The sequence below is a fragment of the Phalacrocorax aristotelis genome, chromosome 9, assembly GCF_949628215.1.
Source record: "Phalacrocorax aristotelis chromosome 9, bGulAri2.1, whole genome shotgun sequence".
Taxonomy (NCBI): domain Eukaryota; kingdom Metazoa; phylum Chordata; class Aves; order Suliformes; family Phalacrocoracidae; genus Phalacrocorax; species Phalacrocorax aristotelis.
In genome coordinates, this window is record NC_134284.1 from 27,149,549 (window position 1) to 27,175,790 (window position 26,242).

At 36.7% G+C, this 26,242-nt stretch overlaps 1 protein-coding gene across 4 annotated transcripts in view; it reads right to left on the reverse strand.

Moving 5' to 3' along the window:
- Positions 1–26,242, reverse strand: part of PPP1R13B (protein phosphatase 1 regulatory subunit 13B) — a 73,043-nt gene that overhangs the window by 23,579 nt on the left and 23,222 nt on the right. For all 4 annotated transcript variants that reach the window (XM_075104010.1, XM_075104011.1, XM_075104008.1 and 1 more), the window contains exons 2-4: positions 21,430–21,577; positions 14,630–14,749; positions 13,067–13,134 (exon numbers count right to left, since the gene is read on the reverse strand). In XM_075104010.1, the coding sequence (XP_074960111.1) occupies positions 13,067–13,134; positions 14,630–14,749; positions 21,430–21,577 (336 nt within the window). The remainder of the gene's footprint in view (positions 1–13,066; positions 13,135–14,629; positions 14,750–21,429; positions 21,578–26,242) is intronic.

Consider the following 26,242-nt stretch of genomic DNA (forward strand, 5'->3'; position numbering starts at 1 on the left):
TTCTTTGACAAGTGAAGTGTACTGTAGTCAAGACATGTAAGCAATAAGGGCAGATTCTGGTGGTTTTTTGCCTTTACTCCCATCAGGAAACTATCTTATAAGAGGAGTCTATGTCAATATTAAAATAAAAACCCCATGAGACTGATCTTTTAAAATAGATTATCATTAGGATGTGGTTTGATTTTATGCATTCCTTTGCCTCTACATCTAAGCTATGAAGATACTTATTTTGGACCATTTTCTAAAGTTTGCACTAGTATGAACAGGAAGTTACTTTGAAAATAATAATGAAACATATACCAAACCCACACCTGAGACTTACGATTTCAGAAATAAGAGCTTTAAAGGGAAACAACAAAGAGTCAAAAGCTTTTCAGGCCACCATAATGACTGGCAATATAACTTTTAGGTTCAGCAATGCCTAGCCACTCAAATAGCCAGTGTAAACCAAAATGCAACTGATCAATTGGAAAAGAAAACCAGAGCAGTACAAGAATTTACCAATAATTTCCTGCATGCTATCTCTTGAAATCTTTTTCTAGGTTTGCAAGAGCCACCATGTCATTAACTTCTCTTATCTATTGCTTCCCTCTTTTTAAGATAGGTGTTCACACCCATCTCCCACACAATTCTTCAGTTCCCTTCCCAACACCCTGCACTAGAAAGTGTAGGGTTCAAGTACCTCGAACCTCCTGAACTAGCCAAGCTCCACCTTCTCCTGTGTGTATTTTTGTACAATGAATCATGTACCATGAACTCTCTCACACTTGTTTTCTAGTCTTTTTCCTATCACTCACCTCCATCACCTCTATCCTTACTCCCTCATTTACTACTTCTCTATCAGTACTTCGGTCCACCCTTCTCTCTTGTCACAGTCAGAGACGATTCTGAGGTTAAACTTCCAATTGCCAAGGTCCAGCAGATCCTAGATAAAATGTTATCAGCCAGCCTGCAGGGAGGTGAGGAAGTCTGTGTGTTAGCTTCTGCCTTGGAGCCCAGAATGGCTGCTTCTCACTCGGCCATCAAAAGGGCTACCCAGAAAGTGTTTCTGCTTTTATCCCACTACTTTCAACCACCTATTAATTTATTGACAAGCCAATACAGAGCAGCCACTAAAGATAATTCAGTATATATCCTGCCTTCAACCCAGCTACACTGTTTATTCCTTACATAGGCTGCCATTCTAAAATTGTCCTACAGATAAGGAACATTTTGGCCAAATGGCCTTTTTTAGCTTAAAAAAAATTTATATATAAAAATATTTAAAAATAATATGTTTTTATATATATAAAATCAATCCTTCTCTGAAGTCCTCCATGACCCGCTCCTAAAAACATTTGTGATGATAAAGGAAGGTAACCATATTCTCAGCCAGAATAAATGTGAAAGAAAACACTCTGATTCAAGGTTGGGACAACACCAGTGTATCAAAGGCTAAAGATAGTGGGGCGGGGGGGAGGAACAATGACAGGGCAATGACGACACACCACAAAAACAAACCCCAACGCCTCCAAAAAAACCCACAAACCGAGGGCAAGATCAGTACTGAATTAGAGGCAGAAACTGCAACAGAGAGAGAAAATTCCAATAATCGACCCCTTTGAGCTCATGATTTAAAGAATTTACTCCCCCATATAGGATTTATTGACGAGGCATCCAACTTTTGCTATGGGGTAAAGAAAAAAACTCATCTTCACCATCTTAACAGGAAAGGACAGCAAAGGCCAGAAAGGTACTGCAAGTTGCTCCTGAGAAGGCTTAAAATGCTTACATAGAAATGCTCTGTTTTTACTGCATTTACTGAAAGACTCAGTTCTCCATGATCTATAGCAGTTTTAAGTCACTGTTCCTTCCTAGAGCAAATGAGGGAGTATAAAATTTAATTCCAGAATAGAAATTTACATTTGTAGAGTTGTCAAACCCCAGAAATCTATAAAGCTACGTGACAAACACAGAACTGACAGGTCTGGGACTAGGTATACGAGCATGTGGACAAAGGAAGTGAAGCATATTACATAAATGACCATTTTCCCAGAATGAAGCAGACTGACAACTGTAAAATGAACGGGGTAGATTGGAGCACTCACCAGCCAATGAATTCTAGACTGGGACCAGGGCTCTGACTATTCTCAGCCTCCCCAAACCAGGGAGCTCTCACCTCAGTGAGCCGTCGCTGTATTTTCCTCCTGTGTGTCGCATTTACAGCAAACGAAGTGCTACAGCTCTGGCTGCACAACTACCAAACCGCCAGGGCAGGAAAGAAAGCAACAGCTTGCTTTGCCTACTGAATCTAGCAAAAGATTTCCCAATTCTCCCATGCTAACTTGGACACGAGCAGCAGAAGCCCATCAGTCACATCTAACTTTTCTGCCTTAAGTCTCATTCAATATAACGTAGGTTAGGCGATGCTTCAACTAGCCCAGTTGACAACAAAGCTTTAAAGGTTGCTGATAAGAATAGCCAGCACACACTTGGGGTACCTGTCCTCAGCGCAACAGTAGTGATGGGGAAAACAGGTGGAAGTTCCAGTAGTTTATTATACCAATTCTGTATCAAATAGGTCTTATATGAAGTGTATGTGGCCTCCTTGTGCTGTCTGAGGACTATGAGAGGAGAACACAGGACCATCTGCTGAAGATAATCGATTCTGACCGCCTTAGATTTCTGAAACATATTGACCCTATACATCACCAAATTTAAGAATTCTAATGGATTTTGACCACCTTTTCCATAAAAGCTGATCCTAGTGCCATGCACAACAAAGACAAGCTTGAAAATCTTGTGTGAAAACTCATACATAATGCTTTAAAAACAAAACAAAAAAACCCCAACCAAACAACAAAAACAAACAAAACCGAAAGAAAATATCTGGTTTTATTTCAACTAAAATAGTTTTGCTGAGCTGGATGACATTATTTCCAGTTTAATGGCTTTATCCACAGCTCTGCCTTGCATTTTTTTTTAATTGGGTCAGAAATATGCCGATAGCAGAAATCCATTTAAAGAATCCAATAACAATAGCACTTGCCTTTTTTAGCTTAATGGAAATGAACAAGCTAATTAAACCCAGGAAAGGCAACCAGAATATTGGGAATTAAAGGAAAACATACCTAGCATGTGCTATCTCCTGATAATCCAGTGATCTTGAAATTAACGTTACTAATGGTATCTGATAACTTTAGTGAGACATTTGTAATGTTATTTTATTTGTTGCAAATACATCAATGATTTCTTAGAATAAACACGCTTCAACTGTATTACAATTTGCTGAAGGATCTCACATACTTATCTTTGATAAAATCTTAACCTCTCTCAAATTACAGTACCTTGTTAGCAATTCCTCCAACTTACTGATGCTAATAAGTCACTCTGTATAATAAAATGTTTAAAGTCTATTCAGTACAAGCCAGATTCCAGATTTCCTGTTTCCCGTATTGCTTTCTTAGAAATCTTACAAGTGAGGCTGTCCTCTATTTTGCACAGAGCAGCTAAGAAAAGGCGGAACTTAACAAAAATCAAAATGTTAAAATAGTTTCAGAATTAGAAATGGATTTAATCATATATTCAGCATCTGCTACATATTAAATAAACTGCTTATAAATCACTTCTACAGTATAGAAAAGCAGTATTTGGAACTCTGTTTAAAATACTACTTTTTTCCTTGTCCTTGCAGTCACTTTTAACAGCCAGAGAAATCTTAAGTGTGTTTATATTACTTTAGTACCAGCTAAAATACCCAGTAGCTGATTTGAATCAAAATACCAACCTCGTACTCCTAACAAAAGTAAAATTACCTTAAAAGAAACTATGTGTTCTTACAGAAATAACAGATCAGTTATGAACAAAACTTCAGGGTAATTTTGAGTAACAGACATGTTACAATACATTGAAAACACACTGTCCAGGGTCCTTTAAAAATAGCCTCGGAACTATATTTTGCTGGGGCTCTTAGAACAGCAGTATCTTATTCTGACAGGGTAGTTAAGCATGGTTAAGATGGACTTATCATTACTTGGAATAACAGGTTTAGCATCAAATGTGCATTTGAAAATGCACATGTGCAAATAATCTTCCCTTAAGCAACTGTTTCAATATGAAGTTTTTCTGTGATGTAATATTGTTTATATGAGGACAGTATAATAAAACATCTCCAAAACATGTAAGTACTGGAAAAAATTATCCTGTAATTGAAAGGTATGTTGTGAAACTTAGTGTACGACTTACACTTCCCATAAGACCTGAGTTGTTAAAAGGAAAAGATGGCCATGACATTTTGAAGTAATGAGCTCTTGATAGGGTCTTAAAACTTAAATGATAGCAAACGCATCTAACAAAATCTGATTAACAAAGAATTTCAATTAAGAGATAAGGAGTTACAAAACCCAAACTGGTCTGCATTCCAGTCATGTGACAAAACCCACAACTGTTTGTATTAAAGTGCAAAAGCTACACAGTCTTTAAATAACATGTCCACTAAAGTGTAAAACTAACACATTCTGACAAGTAATTAATTACCTGTTCACTATTTTCCCATGTAATTGTAAAAGAGCACATCTTTATTTTGCAGCGCTGCCCATCGGCTGTCAACATTTGCCCTGCTTCAACACACTTCAAATGCATGTTTCTGTTACTTTCTGTCTACGCTAATTGTTTAACGGTTTGCTGTGAAAAAGCCAAATTGACAACTGTACAAATCTTATGAGTTCCTGCATAGCTTTTTGGCTCAGTCAATAGGAGGTAGGATATTTTTTAATCTTATTCAATATGAAATAAAGTGTTCCCCAAATTCGATAACGATATGAAAAACTGTCTCTCTGCATTCATCAACAATCAGCTAATGGAAAAGTCTAGTGGATTTTGCCAGCAGAAAAAGACCTAATCATGGCAAGATCAAGCCAGCTGTCAGCTACAATTGGCTTGATTCATTGCACTTTTCATATTCAATGGAAAGTGTTGAGCAATACATATTTCTTATACAGTTATGTTAAACTGAAAAGATAATCATACAATTTAGCTTTAAAAACTCATGAAGTATTTGTTCAGTTTTTATTTTTGTAGTATTACCAACTCAGTGCAAAAACTGAATGCCAAAAAGATCAGGAAAATCATTAATTTTTGTAATTTTACTGTTTAAAGTGACAGAAAGCCATAGCAGCTGAAATTTAAGAGTTTCTTTATTAACAGAGGCTGCCTAAGATAAAATGTAAACAGTACAGTCAGAACAGATACCACAATCTCATGCAAATAATCTTTCCAGTGTTTGCTATATGCTTTTCCCTACATACTTCAGCTTTTTCTTAAATCTTGCATGCAACAAGATGAATACATGAGCTAGCAATAAAGCTAAAGAATGTAATTGCTATATCAAGAAGCTGCAAGTCAGAGAAGACTGCAGCAAGCCAAAACCCAGACCCAAGGATTTTTAAATAATAAACTTCAAAGAAAATACTAAACCCCATTAACAATTTCTTATATATCTTAAAAATATTATATTGTGGAAGATAAAAACCATAAAAATCTGTAATTTACCTTGTCAAGCTCATGAATGACACGCAAGTTCACCCTCTCTTCATTCTTTTAAGTAGTTCAAGCATGATTCAGTGCACTTACACAAGAGATCCAGCCAAACGGGTCTCCATAAGGACACTAAAGAACTCTATGTCCAAGCGCAATACAGTGAATATTCCAGCTGCATAAAGAACAGGCTTATTTTTAGCAAGCAAGGAAAGGTATGAGCTGTACAGTAAGATCATCCACTAGGAATATGAGAAGAAAAACAAGTTCAACTCCCTTGCTCCTAAATTAGCCGGAGGGACTTTCATTTTGTCCGCTTTTATCTGAGGAAGACTGCAGGGGAACAAACGTAACAACAATTGGATCTAGAGGCAGGGGCAGAGACAACAGAGAAATGGAAAGGTTCACTTGCCTGGGAAAAACATAAAGGTGGGAAATAGGTATGCTAGCTGTCCACAGGCTAGATGGACAGGAAAGTAAATGAACAAGTCAGTGAACATTAAAAGGTGTGTCAAAGAAAGGAGGCCGCAGCAGCACTGCACAAGAAGAAACAAAGAGCATGGAAAAGAGGAGAAGAAACACTAATCTGCAGATGACACAGCTACTTAAAAGTGAGAACTCTAAAGGTGGCCTGAAAAGGAATAGTTGGCCTTCTAAGTGCCAGAAGAGACTCCTGCTCAGAACTGAAAGCTGCTCAGAGAGACAGAGGGGTAGTCTAAACTCTCAAGCTTTCACAATTGAACTTGTAGCTCTGCACTGACACAGTGAATTTCCTAACCTGTCTCCTGTAAGGAACTGCAGAAATAAAGGAAAGGACAAGTCCCATCTTCCTTAGAATAATTTAATATTAAAATATTTGGCTTAACTAAAAACAATACTAATGTGACTGCAAAAGCATACAACTGTGACAAAAGGCACTGAAGTTTACAGTGCTGGTATAAGGATTGCAAAAGCACAGCAATACTTCATGAAAAATAACAAATGGACTCTTTAAGTAACATTTAGTTTATGAGCTAATGTGTATGATGTTATGCATCAGCTGAAGCACTTGTTTATTCTAAACTCTTCTACCTTTAAATAAGGTCCAAGCAACTCAGATCACAATGTGCGGTGGCAACTGGAGGCAATTCTCCACATGCTTCATTTAGTTAGAAATCTAGGGAAAAGAGTGAATTCTATTGCTCCAGGTTCACAATACAAATATATGAAAATAGGTACCGTAGTTAGAGGTTAAATAAATAAACAGACAGGACTTCTCATCCTCCCCCCTCCATGGACTTCTACAACTAAGTATTGCTGTAAAACTGCAAAGCCATGCCTGAGGAAAACCTAAGTCAGACCTGTAAAAGTGGAAACTAAACATGTACATTGAGTAAATGGTGCAGTTTAGGTCTTTCCTCCTCAGCAAAATGGGAAGCCACCTGTTGGCTGTTACGGACTAGAAAATAACGTCTTTGTTCCCTGAAACTTGTTGAGCAGAACTATCTTTCATGCCTGGAAGCGCAGCAGAGCTACAAAGTCTGTATACTACAACTGAATGTGTATAATGTCTGCATACTACAAGTCTGCATACTGTGAGTTTCTCTCATACCCACAGCCATCTAGATCAATATTTGGGATCTGCAGTGACACACATTAAAAATTATGTAAATACATGGAGAGGACATGGAGGAAAACAGTCCTTTCAGAATGTTCCAAGGGGGTTCCAAGTGTGTTTCCTGTTCCCAATTAGTCAAACTACCTTCAGACTCCTTACAACAAATGAAGTCAGATATTAAGAGCTAATATTAGTAATAAACTAATGCTACCATAATTAAAATTATAACAGAAAAATGATAACAGAATAAGTGTTATGAAATTTATCAAATTATTCTCACAAAATGGAAGTATCTGGTGACTTTGTCCATTATGGATTGAAATCTATCTGAGCTCGTACAAGACATGTCAAAACATGGTTCATGACATTCCAAATCCAAGAATGATGTGAATCTGCCAAAAAAGTTTACAAGAGGCCTCTGAGTGAGGCATGAGGTCTGGACCATTTCAATTCCCTACAGTTTTGTAGAAGTTCTTTCTATGAGATCAGAGAGTTATTAGTCTTGCAGAGATGTTACGCTACATAACTATCCTTCACTGGAGGTGTGAAAAGACTGGGATTTCTAGTCCAGCAAGAATTCAAAAGCTATTTGTAAGCATTAAAATTAGCTTTAGACTGTGTAACATTTCTTTAATTCCTAATTTAATTATTTTTTTCCCCTTCAGTTGGATTAGTTTTTCTATTTTTTGAAGAGCAAGATACTACCAGCTGTCGGGAAGATGCTTCAGAGAGACTTAAAGAACTGTATCAGTCTGAGGAGAATCCAAACTCTATTAAACTGAGCCGGGGCTTGAACTAGAAGTCTGATGGTGCAGAAGGCTGCGGTAGGGGCAGCAAAGCTCGCATCTCTGACGGGTAAAAATAATTTTAGGGATGTATGTGGTAGACAAGGGAACACCCTTGACTGTAAAAGTGGCAGATACACTCATTTTTGTCTCCTTACAAAAGCAACAGACGAAGTTGCAGCAGAAGATTAGAAAAACTTGGATCTGATTTAATTACTAGGCTTTTTCACATGGTCAAAATGTTCCAGGATGCCTACAATAAAATTTCTTCAGAAAAATATTTTTTTTCTCTGCAAACTCTTCGAATTCCTTTTGCCTAAATTTCTTTTTATCATCTTTTAATAGAATTATTTGCTTAGACTTTGCTGTGAGACCCCAGAAATAATCTAGATTTCCAAGACTGACATAGTTATTTGTTTTAAACAAATTTGATTAAAACCTGTCTTATGCGAATGGCAGCCTCTTCAAAGCACATTGTTAAATGTTACAACCAGACAGTACTTAATACTTACAAGCTTATATTAAATTGAATTTGCAAGCCCAGGTTTGAAGACCAACTTCTATTCCAGACTAAGCTCTTTATCCTTCAACATTTCAAAAGAGAAATTTCAAGCAAGTACACATAATGGATTTATCTTCTCTTGAGGTTACTACTTCTGTTAAAAATTTAACTTGTTTGCCTTTTTCCTCACAATTAGATTTTGTCATACCTTTTCCTGACAAGCTAAGGAAATGTATAAATATTTTGCCTGTGCAAGTATACCTGTAATACCATTCAGCCATCTTTGAAATGTCTTTATCAGCTGCTTTTTAAAACACATTTTAAAAACGTGATTTTTCATATAATAACAAATATATGTCAAAATGTCTATTAGATGTGTAATGCCTTTATATCTAGTCACACTTGTATGGATCAAATGCTTAAAACTAATGAATAACATACGATTCTACTCAAGGATTTTGGTATCACACGTAAATCTGTCTAAACTCTAAGCCTAAATTTGACAGGCCATACCACAGAACTCAAAAGCAGTATAGCTTTACTGCTGCCACAATGTAATGGGATACAAAGACTGACTGCATCAGATAGCTATCTACTCACCATCAGCATCCATACATTCTCCTTAGTTAAATCAGTACCATTAAAAACTGCTTTGAGTGTACTTATATGTAAAAGTTTTAACCTGTTAGTGGAATTTTCCTGAGCAATTCCCCAAGCATGAAAGTATGAGTCTCCTGAAGCTAAAACAGTTGGACTACTTGCTGTAAAATTTTTGCTAAAAGCCTCATTTGAGCCACTTTAACAGAACTGAGCTTCTCTATTACTGTTATCTAATCAGCACAAAATTTTAATTCTCAACTTTTATCTATTGGTCACAGTTTCAAGACTAAGAAAATTTACAAGAGTGTGAATCTCCAGTTTGGGATGATGATGAAGTGTTCCTCCTCTACAAGAGTTTCTTTTACACTAAAGCTAAATTTCATAGTGAGACATAAAATCAGGTTCCACTTTATATTTCTTGGCAAAGGCTTCAATCAATACCTATCAAGAAAAAAGCTTGTTGGTATCAGTCTCTCTAAATTGGGGGAGCAATTTTAGTATTAGAAGGAGGAAAAATAAAGAGATGATAGTATAGGAGACCACAAACTGACATTTTATTCTCCCCAAGTAAAATGCCAAGCAGAAAAATAATTTAAACCAAGTGACTACAGCAAACAAGCATTGTCTTCATATACAGACTGTTTTCACTACACTAATATACTTCTATTCAGTCAAATACACTTCCATCATGTTCCTGTACCCCATTCTTTTTCCTCCTGAACTGCATCTACTTTCTTGTTTTCTCATCTCCAAGAAGTTTCTTGGTTATCTGAGTACCTTTTCACCTGGACAACTGTCATTATCCTGTCAGTCCTCTTTCTGGGACTTTAAGTACATCTCTGACCCACTTTTCCTATTGATAACTGGTAGTTGCACCACGACGGGTAGCTCCCAGTCCCTCTCCTGTCTACCACTGACCCCAAGTGGTTACAACTGCATTTGCTCTACCTCACTGTTTTCTGACGGCTGCTACTTCTGTGCCACGAAGCCTGGATTCTGCTAGGACATCTGGAAGCAAACAAGACCCAGCACTGTACGACCACTGTTTCATGGCCACTGATCACAGAATCAAAAAGTAATTTAGGTAGAAAGGAGCCTCTGGAAGTCACCCGGTTCAGTATCTCCCACCTGGAGCAATTCAGATTGCTCAGGCCTTTATTCAGCTACATAGAAATTCCACAGACTCTGGCCAATCTGTTCCAATGTCCGTTACTCTCATTGAGAAAACATTTTTCCCAATATTTAGAATTTCCCTTGTTCTAACTTGTGTTCAAATCAAACTGGCTCAGTTACCCAAGCAAAAGAAAGGAAGAGGTGGAAAAGCAGCTATTCTCAGAGAAGAGAAACTCTCGAGACACTGTTCAATCTCCCTGAAGGGAAATGTTTAGTTATGTAAGGCTTAACTCCACATATCTATACCTTTGTACAGTGGTGGAAAGAAGTCAGGCCCTGATTACAGCATAATTCCACTTCCAAGAAGGAAAGTTTTAAACAAAAGCAAAACCCAAAAAGGTTACCTCAGGCATAAGAGATCTTGCCAATTTACAAAATATCACATAGTTTTTCCTTTAGAATTTGTTACGCAGAATGCAAAGCTCTCAAATGAGCACTTAGAGATAAATATTCTTTTTACAACGAACAATTGTAAACAATGCACTTTTCACTGTTTGGAGAGACCTAGCCCATTCTATTTTTAACATGAAATCTTCATTTGGAACATAATCTAATGAAAACTAAGCATTTATATAATATGATTTTAAGCTAAGCATTATTTAAATAATTGCTGATCAAGCACATCTGGTTTCAAAGAACAAAAAATCCTACTGCATAGGATAAAATGCCAATTAAAAGAATTATCCAAATTTAATTCCAAACAGATTGACCATCATTTTTTCCAAGACTATTGATTCTAACATTAAAGCAAACGTTCATCTTAAAGTTTTCTATGCATGTCACACTTTCAGCTCTACCCAGATATTAAGTAAAAATCCATTATTTCAACATTAAAGCAGTACACATAATAAAAGTATACCTGAATGCAGAATATTTGGTAAGATTTGAGCCGTCTTCACTGTTCCATTGGTTTGCATTGATTTTAGGGCTAGTCTAACATCCAGCATGCCAGTGACAATGAATAAGCCTAATGCATTACGTAAATGTAAGCTGATTAAATCCTTGATCCTGAAGCCACCTCTTTTTCCCCCTCCCCCTCTGATTTAAAACTTGGCACAATTGAAAAATCTTAGTTTTATACACTTTCAAAACCTAATTTGTACCAGTTTTGGCATAAACCCCACCACAATTTACATTAATATAGACCCTTCAGGTCTCAGTTTTTCTTGTGTTTTAATAATTTCCTAAATCTGGTAAAAGTGATCAGTACCCAATAAATTTTAATTTTATGGCCAAACTTTTGGGGTTTTTAAAAAACATATACTGAATGGCGCAAAGGTCACAGTGTTATTCAAGTTACCAGGTCCGAGCTTTACCCATAAAAATTAACAGCAAATTGAACTAAATACAAAGCCATGCTATCATAAACTTCAGTGTGTCAAGAAGTGAGATTATAAGGCATACTGTACATAGCAGTCCTAATTTCCAAAGATATTATGTCTCAAATGAAGTATATGTGCTACGAATTACATGGAGGAATAGATCGGGCAGGTCATGAAAGAGTTATGTTCCCCTAGCACATTACACCGCTATGATCTCACTACATTGTCCATATGACAATGGAAGCAGGATAAACGGATACGTGCAGCAGAGGGTATCAGCCAGTGGTCTCTACAGAAACGGAACGTAGAAAGTAATACATGATTAACTGTTTTGAATAGGGAAAAAAATTCCTTCCACTATGCCCACATGCCAATCACAAAACAAGCTGCTACGAGCTGCAAACTGACTGAACAACTGTGTTGTTGCATATTAGGGAGAGAGAGAGTGAATGTGTGAGAGTATGTGTGTGTGAATTTTAGATGCCAATTATCAGGCAATATACAAGCATAGAATTGTGTAATCTGCACAATTACTTTGAACATTTTAGTTCTTTTTTTTATTAAGACATCTCTGCTTGAAAAACCTGATCTGTTGCCTTTTAAAACTTTTAAAGCATTATTTTACCCTGATAGAGTCCTATGTGTATTTAGAAATTGATAGTGCTTTATGGAGACAACACAACTATGAACTGGTGAGCTCTGATTTCTTTACTGAAAGTTAAAAATGTTTAAAAATAGTAAATTATAGCTATAGTGCCTCAGTAAAGGCAGCAGAATGGCCATGAGCAAATGAGAGCAGAATATGCTCTGTCGAGCCTTCATTAGTACTGAGGATGAAAAGCGAGGGAAGAAAGTAAAGTGAGTTTCAGCTCAGGAGTAGAAGGTTTTTAAGCCATGGTAATTTTGAGAGAGATGCAGTACGTTCTGCTTGTAAAAGAGAGAATGTTCAAGCCAGGATTCACTGAATGCCACCGAATGGGTTGCCTATGCTATGTAATATGTATTTTAAATTGGAAATCTAGTAATACCTTCGTTAAAAAAATATACATAGAAATGAAGCAAGTGCATAAAAAACAGTATAAAGAGGTGTCTCTGAGGGGTATGAACCTCTTCTACCAGCATCTGAAAACATCCCAATCCATAGGTACATTCTCATGTTTTAACATATGACGCTATGTCATGAATCAATACCAGTGAGATAGATCGAACAAGAAAAGATGTATGGGCAGGCAATACTGGTATAAAAGGATAGTGTCATGGTCTTTTTTTTTCCTTCACACAGGAAGAATAAGACAGAGGAAGACAGATTAGATAATGCAGTAATTAATAGATTCCTGGGGCTTCTCACATCACAGAAGTGAATTTCCTTCTAGACAGAAAATTTGGAGTAGTTAATGAAAAAGCCATATTGTCCCATTCACTTTATAGCAACAACAACAAAAAAATCAAAACAGAACAAGATCTAGACATTTTCCACTAGTTCGCACCATATGAGATCTTGAAAAACAAGAATTTTAAAAACATCAAATATTTGAGTAGAATTGATTCAGAACCTGTAGGATTTATTACATACCCCATTCTCTGTACGTTTCTCCACAGGTATGTTTATGCCGTTTCTTTGATTTTGGGCTTGACGTCCACCTACAAGTAAAGTATCACTCTTAGTGCAAAGTTCAATTTTCAACACAAATGGTTTTCACTCTTGAATCTGTTCAAGAACTTTTATATAAAAAGCTTTTACATGTGAATTTTTATTCTGCTAGTTCCAATTCTTTGTAAGCAGTGGAGTCAGCAGAAATAAAACATTTACTTCACAGACTTCCTCTGTTAAAAGTACCGACATACAGCTCTACTTTTCTGACTTGTGTTTAGGCCATGATGTCATGAAAGGGAATGTACTGGGCATGACTACTGAAGTTTCATATTTCAGTGTCCACAGAAGCAGTAGTTTCAGTTGAATACATTATAAATGAATATAGTAGAGGAAGCCTTTCCAATGCCCTGTATACAACTTTAATCTACAAATCGATCCATAGGTCAATGATTACTTAAAAAGCCTTGCACACATGATTCAAAAGTGGTATTTTCCTCGTACATGGAAGTTTGTGGCTTCAGGTGTATCTTAAATTTCTTAACATACTTTAAATTTGTATTGCCCAAAGGATGACCGAGTATTTTACAAAGTACCTAATTAATACAAAAATCCCTCATATATTATTGGGCCTGCTACTTCTGGCATTCAAAACAACCAGCAACCACTTAGAAACATGAAAGGAAATCCCACCTCAAAGCAATAAGGACTGAGCCAAGACTTGAAATTCAGTTGTCAGAAGTAGTCAGATTAGTTGAATGAGTATGGATAATCTCAGCATGCAAATATACATCTCACTTAGGGATTTCTTTCCTATCTTTCAGACAGTCTGACAGACATTAAGTATATAATGCACAGCCTCAAAAGCCTTCTCATAAATTAAGTATACTCTGTGCTAGCTAGATCAGAAAACTTAAATCCTTCTTGTTTTTTCATTCCAGTCTTTTACAAAAGCCCCACTTAATACAGCACTGTTTTATATAAACCCTTTTCCTGGAGAACCAAGCAGACCAGCAATTTTTCAATGTGGAAATTATCACCACTATTAAATATATCTACTGATATATCCACTGAGGAGGTAAAGCCTCCGAGACCTCTGCCAACGATGTCTGTAAAATAGATATTAGTTTCTAAAGGAGGCAAAGTAGTTTACCGAGACATTTCTCTGGGGCAACAGGAGGAAAACAGAAGGTCAAAAAGAACAATCCCACCCTCTCAAAATGTAGGGACTTTCAACAAGAAAAAAAAAATGCATTCAGCCTCTAATACCCACCAACATTTTTGGATCAGTATTAAGCAGAATAGAAACTGAACTTACTACAAAAATATTACTCAACAGACTAGTGGAAATTATTCTAGAGAAGGGAATTTGAGAACATGAATGAATACACCACTGAGGAAGGTTTAAAACGGCTTTGAAATAATAAGGAATAAGGAAGTTGTATTACATGTATCTACTGAAGCTCCCTAAAGTAACTGAAAATCATCTCGCTTCAGAAATGTTTTAAAAACATTTACGTAACAACACTACAGAAGCGTACTTACTCTGTTCATTACTTTCAGTTGGTGACTCCTCATGGCGAAGAAAAAATTTCACCTCTTCCCTGCGGGGACCCCATTTCTGTAGGTGGTCATACATCATGTGATCAAAGGGTATGGGACGCTCTAAAAGTGCAAGACCAAAAAACTTATCACAACTATTTTAAATGAAGTAAAGTTTTACAGAATTCCCATTAAGAATGAGAATGTGTCTTTTGGTAGCAATTCAGTCTATCCAATGTATTTTATGCAAAGTCAAAAAAACAGGCACCAACAGAAAGTAGGTGCACTTTTATTAGAAGCTATCCTGTTACTATAAGCAGTGAGCTACATTAACAGCAGTACATACCAGTTTGCAAAACCATACACAAAATATCAGCGTATAGAAACCCTAATGTAGGAGTGCCTCATCACAACCTTTCTCATAATGCCGATCTTTGCACCTTTGTTCCCCATCACCACCAGATGGATGTTATGTTCTGTTACTGAAATGATTCATTCAGTTTGAACCTCCAGGTTTCCACTCAGACTAAAAGCCTTATCATTACATTGGCATTTGATCTCCTAAGGACTTGAGCAGGTGCTCCCACTCCAATACACTACGTCAGACATTAACTTCCAGTGTATGTGGAATTACTGGCAAATCTTTGAACAAATAAAGGCTAAGCTCTATGCAGCAGTCTCTATGTTTTCCGCAAAAGAAATCTGAAACATTCTCACAGTGCAGTTATTTCTTCCAAATTGATCAAATATATTATTACCAAGAGGCTACACACTATTCATTTAGTATTTAATAATAAAAATTTCAAAAAGCAAAGTTTTCACTGTTTCCGTAATTACACTTGCATTTATTTTTAAATGTTTTCATTAAGGTAAGAAAATTTCCCTTTTAAATATAATACTAAGCAAAGTATTAGAAGGTATCTTCTGATCAGAATAAAATTATACCAGAAGAGATTTAATTAGCTTTCGTACATGCAGCACCATGTCAAACCAGTATTACTAAAGAAAATCAGGCTTGGATGGAAACCAGAAGGTGGAGTTTGCATTCCTCCCAAAAGCAAAACGCTCTCTGTCCCCAAAACCCAAGCCACAGTATCTCCTACCCGGCACAGCACCGCTAACAATTTGTTATCCATTTCATACTTAACCCATTTGACATGAGAAGACAAAATGATTCAAAGATATAACAGACATCTTGGAAAAATCTTGAGAAAACCACATCACAAATACACCCTTTTATAACGAAATTTACCTAAATTTGTACGCTTTCAGAACTCCGTAAATGTCTTAATACTCTTGGGATACTTAATTGTAGTATTTAAAGAACAATACATTTTCATCACTTGATTCACAATTCATTTAATACTATAACACATCTTGTCAAAATCTGTCATGTCAAATAGGTACAGTGATTAACACAGTTTAGCCACAGTCAGATCTAGCTGCTTTCAACCAGGAAGGGTCATTTAAACCACAAGCTAATTATATTCATTACCTGACAAGTTACCTATCTTCCTAACCCACCTGCCCCCCCCCCCAAATCACACCTGGATTAAAAAAAAAAAGATGCTTTTCTTTTTCTTTTTTCTTGTTCCTCACTCAAATGGACTGCAAGAAACACTGTCAACAGTGTTTATGCGCACAAGAAAAAGGTCACTGGCTTTTTACAACTCAGTTCTTGAAAAGGAATTTTAAAAACATGATTTTCAGGTTTTTCAGCTCCTAAAGTAAAGTAGGATTTCAAGTGCTTTGAAGCATGTCCACTAAAATTGCAGTGTGAGTCTTCTGAAGATCACAGAGTGTAAACATATTTAAATGGTTTAGTTCAGAGACTTTAGGACACAGAAGATAAGAATCTTTAGGAATTTTTCCCAAATACAAAAATTGCTAGGTAAACCTAGCAAGAACTGAAGCTTGATAAATAGGTACCAAGACACTGGATGTCTGAACAGGGTTAGGCTAATTCTGGAATGCCGAGGAGTGGCTGCAGCATTGCTCCTGGTTAGGCTGGTCTCCCATTAAAAGTAAGGCCCGGATCCTAGGAGCTATTCAAAATAAAAGGTTTAATTTACATAATGTACCTTGAAGAATCAAGGCTAATATTTTTCAGAAATGACCATGGAAAGAAATGGTAAAGCCATTTTCTACTACTTTTGCAATTCTTCCACCAAACCAATTGGGATATACTGCCCTAAATTAAACAGAAAACAGGTTAAAATAATGGCAGCAGCATCATCACTGAAACAGCTAAAAGAAAAAATGGAGAAGCACTAATCACTCTGTACAACTTAGCTGCATGAAACAGATTCAAAAAAGGAGGAAGAAGAAATGGACATTAACTCTTGAAACAAGGCATGAAAAGAATTGGAGTCCCCATTCCTGCCTTCAGTTTAAATAAAAAAAATTGCAGGAAAAAGCAATTGTATTTGCTGTAAGTTAGGACAGCACAAAGAGCATTTTCTGGAAATACCTGTTCTTTAAGAATCCAAAACAAAAAATCCTGCAATTAACCTTTTCCCAGTTGTTATAGCTTCAGACATATTTGTCTAATTGTTTTCACATTACTATTTCAAACTTTAATTTTTTAAAGTTTAAATAGAAGAGATTGAAGAAAATGTGAAATAAGAGAATGGGTGTACAGTAATAATAAACAGGTTGGATCCCTATACTTAAACAACTCAAAAAAAATTATCTGGATCATGTTTGTTTTCATGAGTAACTAAGTGGAAAACCATGATATATGCATATATCCATATTTATTTGCAAAAAGTGCCTTACATTTTAAGTGGGATGAAAATTCTGAAAAGCTTTTGAGAGCTGAGCTTGCCTCAGTTCTCTTTAACTTAAAATTAGCCTATCCTGAAAACTTTAACTTAAAAGGAAACTGAGGAAAAGGAGCCTCAAGTATTCCGAAATAATTGAAACGTCTTGAAAGCCCAAAACACAGATACGGCATCTATGTTTTAGAAGAGAATTGCTAAAATATTTCTTTTGGAACTATATATCCACTATTTAAAACAAATTATGTTTCAGACTTCGCAGTCTGTTTTTATCCTGATTACATGTATCCTGCTGTGTGTAATAAACACATTTATGCCTGCTATATATGAAACCAGAATAGAAAGTAATGGATTATCTCCATAGCGGGGGAGTTCACTGCAAGACCAGGAACAAGTCTTTCCCCCTTCAGGTTTGCAGAAGTACACTTGTAGTAAACAACTATTTCTTTCACGGTCACCTGCCTCTATGTTACAACTGAATTCAGGAAGACCAATTAATAGCAATTGCTGAAGGGCATTCCAGATGTAAATGAAGTTAATAATTGAGTACTGGGTGGATTTAAAGGTTGAAATCCATTCTCTCTTGAAACATACTACAAGTTCTTGGTGTTACACCTGTCTTCTGACCTCCTTACCAACTGCCATTTGCAATAGCTGGGGAATGAGGAAGAATATTCATGCTATAGCATGAGAAATCTGTACAGAAAGAGGAAGCTTCAAACTGTCAAAGCACAAGGTGCTGCAAAATGTACCGATACATCAAGCACAAATGCTATTGACTTTTTCAACTATTACTCATCTCAAAAAGCTGGAAAGGAGGGAGAACAGAGAATGAAATACAAAAATCAAATGCAAAGAAACCAAATGCTTATGCCATACAGCTGTAAGAAAAATAAATTTCTTAATTACAATACAAACAATACCTAAACATTTTACAATGCTTGGGAAGTTCCTCAACCATTTCTTTGTCACACAAAAGCAAACAGAGAGAAGCTAGCGTAATAAACAAATATGTTTTCCAACAGCTAAGCTATTGTAATCCTTCTCTGAACTCTAGAAATCATACATAGTTTTTGGGGCCAAACTTGCATGGATTTTTAATAGACCATTTCTCTTCCAGAAAAATGGTCTATCTCTGTCACCCTCTAAAAATAAAATGAAGTATTTCTCATTTATTTGTACATACACATTCAGAAGATGAAGATTATTAGAAGAGACAGTATTTTGTTAGACTGATACAGTTTACGAAATGGACAAGTTTTGGGCAAACGGTTTTTTTGCATTTGATAATAGAACTACAATCTATAAGACCCATTGTTTTCAATTTGAGTAGACATGTATATTTACTTGGACTACCTGCAGAACAGAGGAGTTAAGCACATTCACAGGAGGACAGGTTTGACAGCTCTTTCATGCAGAGCTGTGATTTATCACCTGTGCAACATGGGAGGGAGAGACTAGCAAGAAAACAGGTCACTTATGGTGTGTGACAAAACCTAATGTGTTTACTCAACCCATGAATTTCTGTATTAACCTTTGTTTTGAATTTTACTTTCCAAAATGTCTTCTGAAAGAACATTTTTAGACCTCTCTTGAGGATGAGGGCTGAAGGGTCAGAAACAGTGTAAGAGAAGAGAAAAAAATCCTCTTCCACTGGCACAATATGCTGCAGCTTCATTGCAAATTGCTTCACACTTCCCACTCAGAACCATAGTTTAAAGTTGTTTGTTGATGGAACTGTTGCATTCAACTGTTTAAACTCATTTTCTACACGAGATCTCTGCTACAAGCAAAATTATATTTAAAAACTTAAGGGGAAAGGGTTCAATTTAGTTCTTAGGAGCAACTGAAGGAAAAAATATCATATTTATGCCCTGTTAACAAAAAAAAAATCAGGTTGTTTCACTGAGAAATTTATGTATCACAGACTTTGGGGCAAGAAGTTGATCTAACACACAGATTTCGTAACAGTATCCTACATTTAAGAACAACAAACAAAATGCTAGTGCTGAAATATCTGTCAGAGAGACTTAAAATCAGTCTGCAGGATATCTTTTTTTGCTGACAGTACATGCCTGTTCAAGAGATCCAGAAACATATGCACGTGTTTCATTTTTTATTTTATTCTCTCTAGTCTTCTCTGTTCCACACTTTCAGTGGAACAGATCTATACAGTTATCACCTCAGGTACTTAGCAAATGAAGCTAGATTTGAGAAAGCACCTTCATCCAAGTTTTAAAAGAAACTTGGAGCCTCAAGCACATTTTGAAAACTTTGACAGGCCCATTCAATATATACCCAAATTTAATCTTAGTCTCTCCATTACAACTTCCAGGATAAGTTTTATTTCCCGCTTTATAGAAACTTTTAGGTTTAGATATCTAACACACTGAAAAATAATGTATTACATCCATAGGTAAAATATTTTCTCACTCTCAGAAGTTATTATAGAAAATGTGTGCTTGCACTTGCCAGGGTTTCATGTTGAGGATCACTGGCTACAGTTTCCAGTCACCCTTTGAAGCTAGTTGACAACATTCTCTACATTTTTTAAGTAGTACACCCTCAAAGTATTTTGAAAGCAGAACAAATAATACCATATATGTTACACTTTCACAAACAAGCAACTGCAAAATATTAGGGATATTTGAATGCTGTTAAACACAGTCTGCAGATCTGTTTTAGAAATTTATGCAATGCACTTGGCATCATAGACTCTCTGTAATCTGTATTTCCAACTTGAAAAAAAAGTTGTAACCCTCCTGTAAGTTTCATCCTTAAAAACAATTTTTCTAACTAAGCATGAACTGAATTTGTATTCCTAGAACGGCAAACATGTTTAACCTTTCCCCTGCTCACTCTTGCCTAAACGCTGTGAGTTCTCATCCAGTTAGGAAATGACTCCTTGAGGCACCTTTTCCGTTTACAAAGTCTTAGAACAGTTTAGAAAAGAGGAGGAAGTTTCCCCAGGAGGAAAATATTCGAGATTGCTAATACAAAAAAGCTCCAAAGGCACCTGAATAATACCTGTTTTGTCTGTTTGACAAAAAGCCCCTGACCAAAATAAAACCTCCCTATGCAAAAGAATTCAATATCAAGTCATGACCTCATGAGTCTTTTTACAAAACAGATGACAAACAGCTTAAACAGGGGTGACCTTCATAACTGAGGGATAAGAACCTGCTTAACTGTTATCCTCACCCATCAACTGATTCTACTCACATCCATACATTGATATACTATAACCTGGAGGCTTGCACTATGTGCAAGAATCCATCTAGAAACAGAATCCATAACAGTGCTGTTTTGACACACTCCTGAAAAGAACTTCCTATCCCATTATTCTGTGAAACAACAATTGCAACACAAACAGGATATGGGCACTACTACCTGCCCCAAGGGAGGCTGTCAGATCTTTGAGCTGAGATGTTCATGAAGAAGCTAGGGATATTATGTCCAATTCTGGCACAATTCTGTCTGCAGAACAGCTGCTATTCATGATACAGAAGGGGAAAAAAATCTATACTCATTCGTAAATTTCAGGTTGTGTTCACATGCCGAATGGTGAGGAAACTGGATTGGAAAGAACACAGGTGGTGATCTGCTCCCACTTACTATAAGAGAAGATCACTGAGCTTCCTTATTGTCATTTAAATACTCCCATCCTGTATATTCTGTAAGACTATTTGAAATAAATGGCTTCCAGAAGTGAAAATACCTCCCCATTTTCTTTCAAGATGGGGATACTGAATACTTTGTCTATGTAATTTGAAAAACAGAAATACAGAACACTAACATATCTTTTACCAAATACTCCATGCTCAGGAAGAAAACAGAGGAGAACATGTCAAGATTGCATTAATCTCTACAGATATTTAATTACCCTGCTTTGCATCAAAGTTTGCTAGGAAAAAAACAAAACCAAAGAACAATTTGAAATCATTAATATTGAAAAGTCAGTCTTACCTTTTTTTATAATTGGTACATATATTTAAACCAACTTTCACTGAACATTTTACTTACCATTTCCACGCCATACTTCAGCCAGATGGCAGCTCCCTTCTCCAGGCTCTTTGCAGAACTCTACTACATCGCGACAGGTTGTTTCTGGTGTAACTGGAACTTCTGTCAAAATCTGTTCATTGTTGCTCAGAAACACAGTTAATATCATCTGAAAGAAAAAAAAGAAAAGCAGCAGAATATTTTAAAAAATTGACAACAGCAACATTATGGGTAAGATTTATAATTCCCCTGTAAATGGAAGTGTATGCTTAAGGTTGGTTACCACAATCCATCAAAGTAATTTTCAGTTTTTTGTAACTTTGCCAACACTTTAGTCCTTTGTGTTCTTTTTTTTTTTTTGTCAGTGCAGTGAATTGACAATTTTTTTTTTTACAGCTTCAGTCGAAATGCATTAGTTCTGTCTGAAAATAAGGCTGGGAGGGGAGGCACAAGTTTTGGCTATGTTAGATGCTTGAAATTGTAACATGTAAATGTTACAAATAAAGACATACTTTGGCAAAGTAACCTGAAGCTTCACAGGTGGGCAACCCTTTGCATGACAGACACGATTTTTGCAATTTGTCTGAAGATACAGTTATATTTGGTTGAATTGTAAGCCTTTGGTTAAACGATAAGCCTGAGTTTAAAAAAAAAAAGTCACATTTTTCAAGGGATTGCATCTGCTTAGTATACTTGCTAGAGCTAAAAACCTCTGAAAAGTTGGTTCTTCCTGTACTACTTTAGCCCCACCCCCGAGCTTGCTGCATTGATGAGAATGTACATGCAACCTTGCCACAGTGGTACTAAGCGTGCTCTCTTCACTCAAAGTTACAACATCAAAAGACTACTTTTCCTCTAGTAACTGCTCCCAGCTATTCCAGTTGGAAAATGGCCACAAAACAGAAAATATCTTTCCTTCCCCTCCCACCTTAATAACATTCAAGATGACTTGACATGATGACAGAAAGAAGAAAAAGCAGGATGAAATCTATAAGGGAAAAAAGCCTAGCAGTAAGAGCTAGTACTAATCTAGGTTGATGTAAACTTCTGTTCAAATTCTTTGCTCCACCTTAAATAAATGTGTGCACAAATATATTTATCTCCAGAGATACCCCTTTTCATGTTAGCAGGTGTAACTTGCTGCAAAGTTAAACACTCAGACTGTGCATATTAACTTAACCCACCTGACCCCCTTGGTGCAAATGTATTGTAATATGATTATTAATAATATGCTCATTTGCGACGTTCCCCCCGTTGAAGGCCTCTGCCTCATGCTGTATTCAAAATGGATTTGTTCTGTAGGCCCTCATGTAATTTACTACAAAAGCTGGAAGCACACAGTTAACAGCTGAGGGCCTTGTAAGAAAAGATAAAAACATTCTACCAAGAAACAAAGTCCTAATACAGCGATGCTAAAGTGATTCAATTTTTCCTGAGACTGGTTGAAGGCATATAAAGGTTGTATTCAAAGAGAAGTATCCTATGTTACACTAAATCCTCTGAAAGATACCTGACCCTAAGCTCCTGCTTAAAATTAAACAGATGCTTTTAACAATTCTCTCCCTCTGCACCTTAATTTCCCATCTGTAGTCACAATACTGTTCTGTAAACTCATGGGGATGGAACAGAGATAACATGTTTAAAAGGCAAAGCTACCATAATGACAGATGTCCCTAAAGAATGTGACAGAATTGGTAATTTTTGTCTGCAAAGAAAGTTCTTTCGGATCTTTCCAGTAAATAAAATGTGGCATCACATATTGAACCACGAAGATTGAACCTAGTTATTTAAAAGCTCTTCATTAAATTAGCATTGTCCACTTAAACAGAGTTGGGCTTCAGTTTGCATAGGCAATACTTAAAAACATTCGGTACACTTATCTGTGGGACACATTACATGTACCAAACTGGAGATCTGCATTAATGACAGCTAGATACTGAGCGAGAGCAGTCTACTTTAGAAGCAGGCACAGGATAAATTCAAACAAAGCCCAGGCTTCAAGCGCTCAGCCTCCTCCTCCTCAGTCCTCCAGGCTATTTTAGTCCATGTTTCTGCTCTCCTTCAGCCTGCCAAGTTTGTATGCTGTATCCTGATGTTTTCAAGTAACTATACTTCAACACAAGAAGTTATCCAGCGCTGTAAATATACTAGAATTCAGCCCTGAGTTTCTCCAACAGTATTATTAAAGGAAGCTATAGTAAAATCTATAGCACAAGCCAGGAGGAAGCTATAGGATGCAACCACAGATAATGAAAGTGCATGTAACCACCTACTGTAAACAGCCCACAATGTTATTTTTCCCCTGTAGAAGATTCAGACGTAGTCTCAATATTCAGTGACTGTGGAATCGTTTACAGAATAAATATCTGATGTGGAATCTTGTAGTGGAAATTTGACCTCATATTTAAGAAGAGTCATATATGGACATAAAACAATAGGCTTAGAAGAAACCTTAAGAGGTCATCTATTGCAGTCTCTTGGCCTCAGGCAGGATCAACTATACCTACATTATCCTGCAGAGATGCTTGTTCAACCTGTTCTGAAAAGCCTTTCATGATGGGAATTCCACCACTTTCCTGACGCATGCACCCCAGAAATCCAGGATTCCTGTTGCCAGGAGAAGTCTCTTCAAGTCTAGTGAAAGCTTTCCTTGCCACTATTTAAACCCACAGTTGTTCTCCTAGCCACAGGGGTGAGAGAAAACACTCCCCCCCACTCCCCCCATGCTTAAAATTAAGGAATATATAAGTAAGTAAATTAAGTTAAATTAAACAAGACCAGTTTAACGGAGAATTATTAATGCCAGTATTCTAAATAGTTTCCCCATAACACTTCATAGTAATTTCAAAATAAAACCCAATTTTCCCAGACTTGATGAGAATGCCAAGAGGCGCTTTATGATAGGATGCATGCTGTCTTTTTACCATTTATCTGAAAGGCCTGTTATCTTCTCATGAAAGGATAAATGCAATGGCTTAATATCATGTGGTTTTATATGGTTTCCAAGTTTTGCTTTTTATTGGTGCAATGATAACACTGGCCCAGAAAACTTGTTTCATGTATTCAAAATTGCCTGCACTGGCAGACAGGCTGAAAAAGAAAGAAAAGCCTTGGATGGAATAACTCACACTTCCATCTCAGTCAGTTCTCCATAAATTCAGACTTCAACCACTATATAAACTCACAGTCTCCTTTACAAGACCAGGCCAAAATTTGCTGTACCTCTTCCTTCTCTCAGCTCCAGCTGCACCAGTACTGCCTTCTCCAAAGCTGGGTGTCACTCACAATATCATCTGCTAGACAGCCAAGGGAAAGGTATCTCACTAATGAGGAAGCAAGGTGCTGTAGCCAACTATTGTCATACCACTCCTCAAGCAGACTTGGTTAAGTATGGATTTATTTTTAACAGGTTGTCTGAGTAACACCAAAGGAACTGATTCACTCCCTGTGCTGTGAAACAGATGTCTTGAAACATACACAGGAAGATTCAAAATATTGAACATTGTTAATATATTGCAGTATTAATTAGATTTTCAAGTCAGTGTCATCACTGTCCCTGTTTGTAGTGAGGATAGAAAAAGAGTCAGAGTATTTCATAGTGATAAAATACAAAGAAGCATTGATGAAGCCTGGAAATTTGCTGCTGAAGAATATAAGTGAAGCAGGCACATGAAATACACAGTACACTCACTGAAGTAAATTAGCTTCACAAAAAAAAAAAAGCATTCTTAGACAAAAATTAAGACACAGGAGAACTGATAAATCCTGCGATTTCTCATTTTAAATGGATTCCTAAATAGGAACAACTGTTAAAACCCATCTTGTTAAAGGAGATCATAACCATGGTAGCATTTCTTTGATAATCTCTGAATTCTGTTATTTAAAGCTTTTAATACTTGGGTTCAATGTCACACAACAGGATCAACCCAACATTCATAAGCAAGTCACCTCAGGGCTTCTACATCACGCGTTTTTTCCACAATGAATACCAAGCTCCGAATCTTACACTTACTTCCTTCCTTCTCCTCAATCCACACACAATGTTACCTGTCACTCTCCTCTATTGCTCCCGCTACCAAACCAATGGCTATATTCCAACTTCCATGAATTCCCATCTCTTTTTACTCTTCTTTATAACCTCCTCCCAAACTCTAGTATATCCAGCCATAGTTCAGGTCTTTTCCAGGCCAGGTAAGCTATCGCAAACATCACAACTTGCCTTAAAAACTATCCTGCCATCTCACTTTTTTTCTCAGCTTTCACATTACCTTCTCCTATGAGAGCTTCAGAATCAGTACTCTACCCAAATCTTCTCTGCCTAACAGACGCCTGTCAAATAGCTGTACGTGTTCCTCTTAGCATGTTGTCTCCCCTTTCTCTGTTCCCATCCCAATTCTCTTCCAGCCATACCCGCTGTGTTATTCACAGGACACCCTTAACCATCCCTGCAGTTTCTCAAGGAGGTAGAAGAGAGGGATAAATCCATAAAATCTTTATCCTCACTTATTCTCTCATCTCTTCCTACAGCTGGATAACGCCACTTACAGAAATTTCAATAGCCATTGTCCACAGAGATGACAGTTTTATCTTTCTAGACCTGAACTCTTGCTAAGGAATCTGAAATGTTGACAATCATCAATCATCTCTTGTCACTGCCTAGCTGTCAACTGAAGTTCCATATGGCTGTTAACACAGTCCTTAGCCACTTTTCTCCAATGACTCCCTGGATTTCATATTCATCATAACACACAGGTACCTATCACTATGGGCTGTAATACAGGCATCTTTGACACCAATAATTTTCTCAGTCTTGTGTCTCAGATCTATCTCTAGT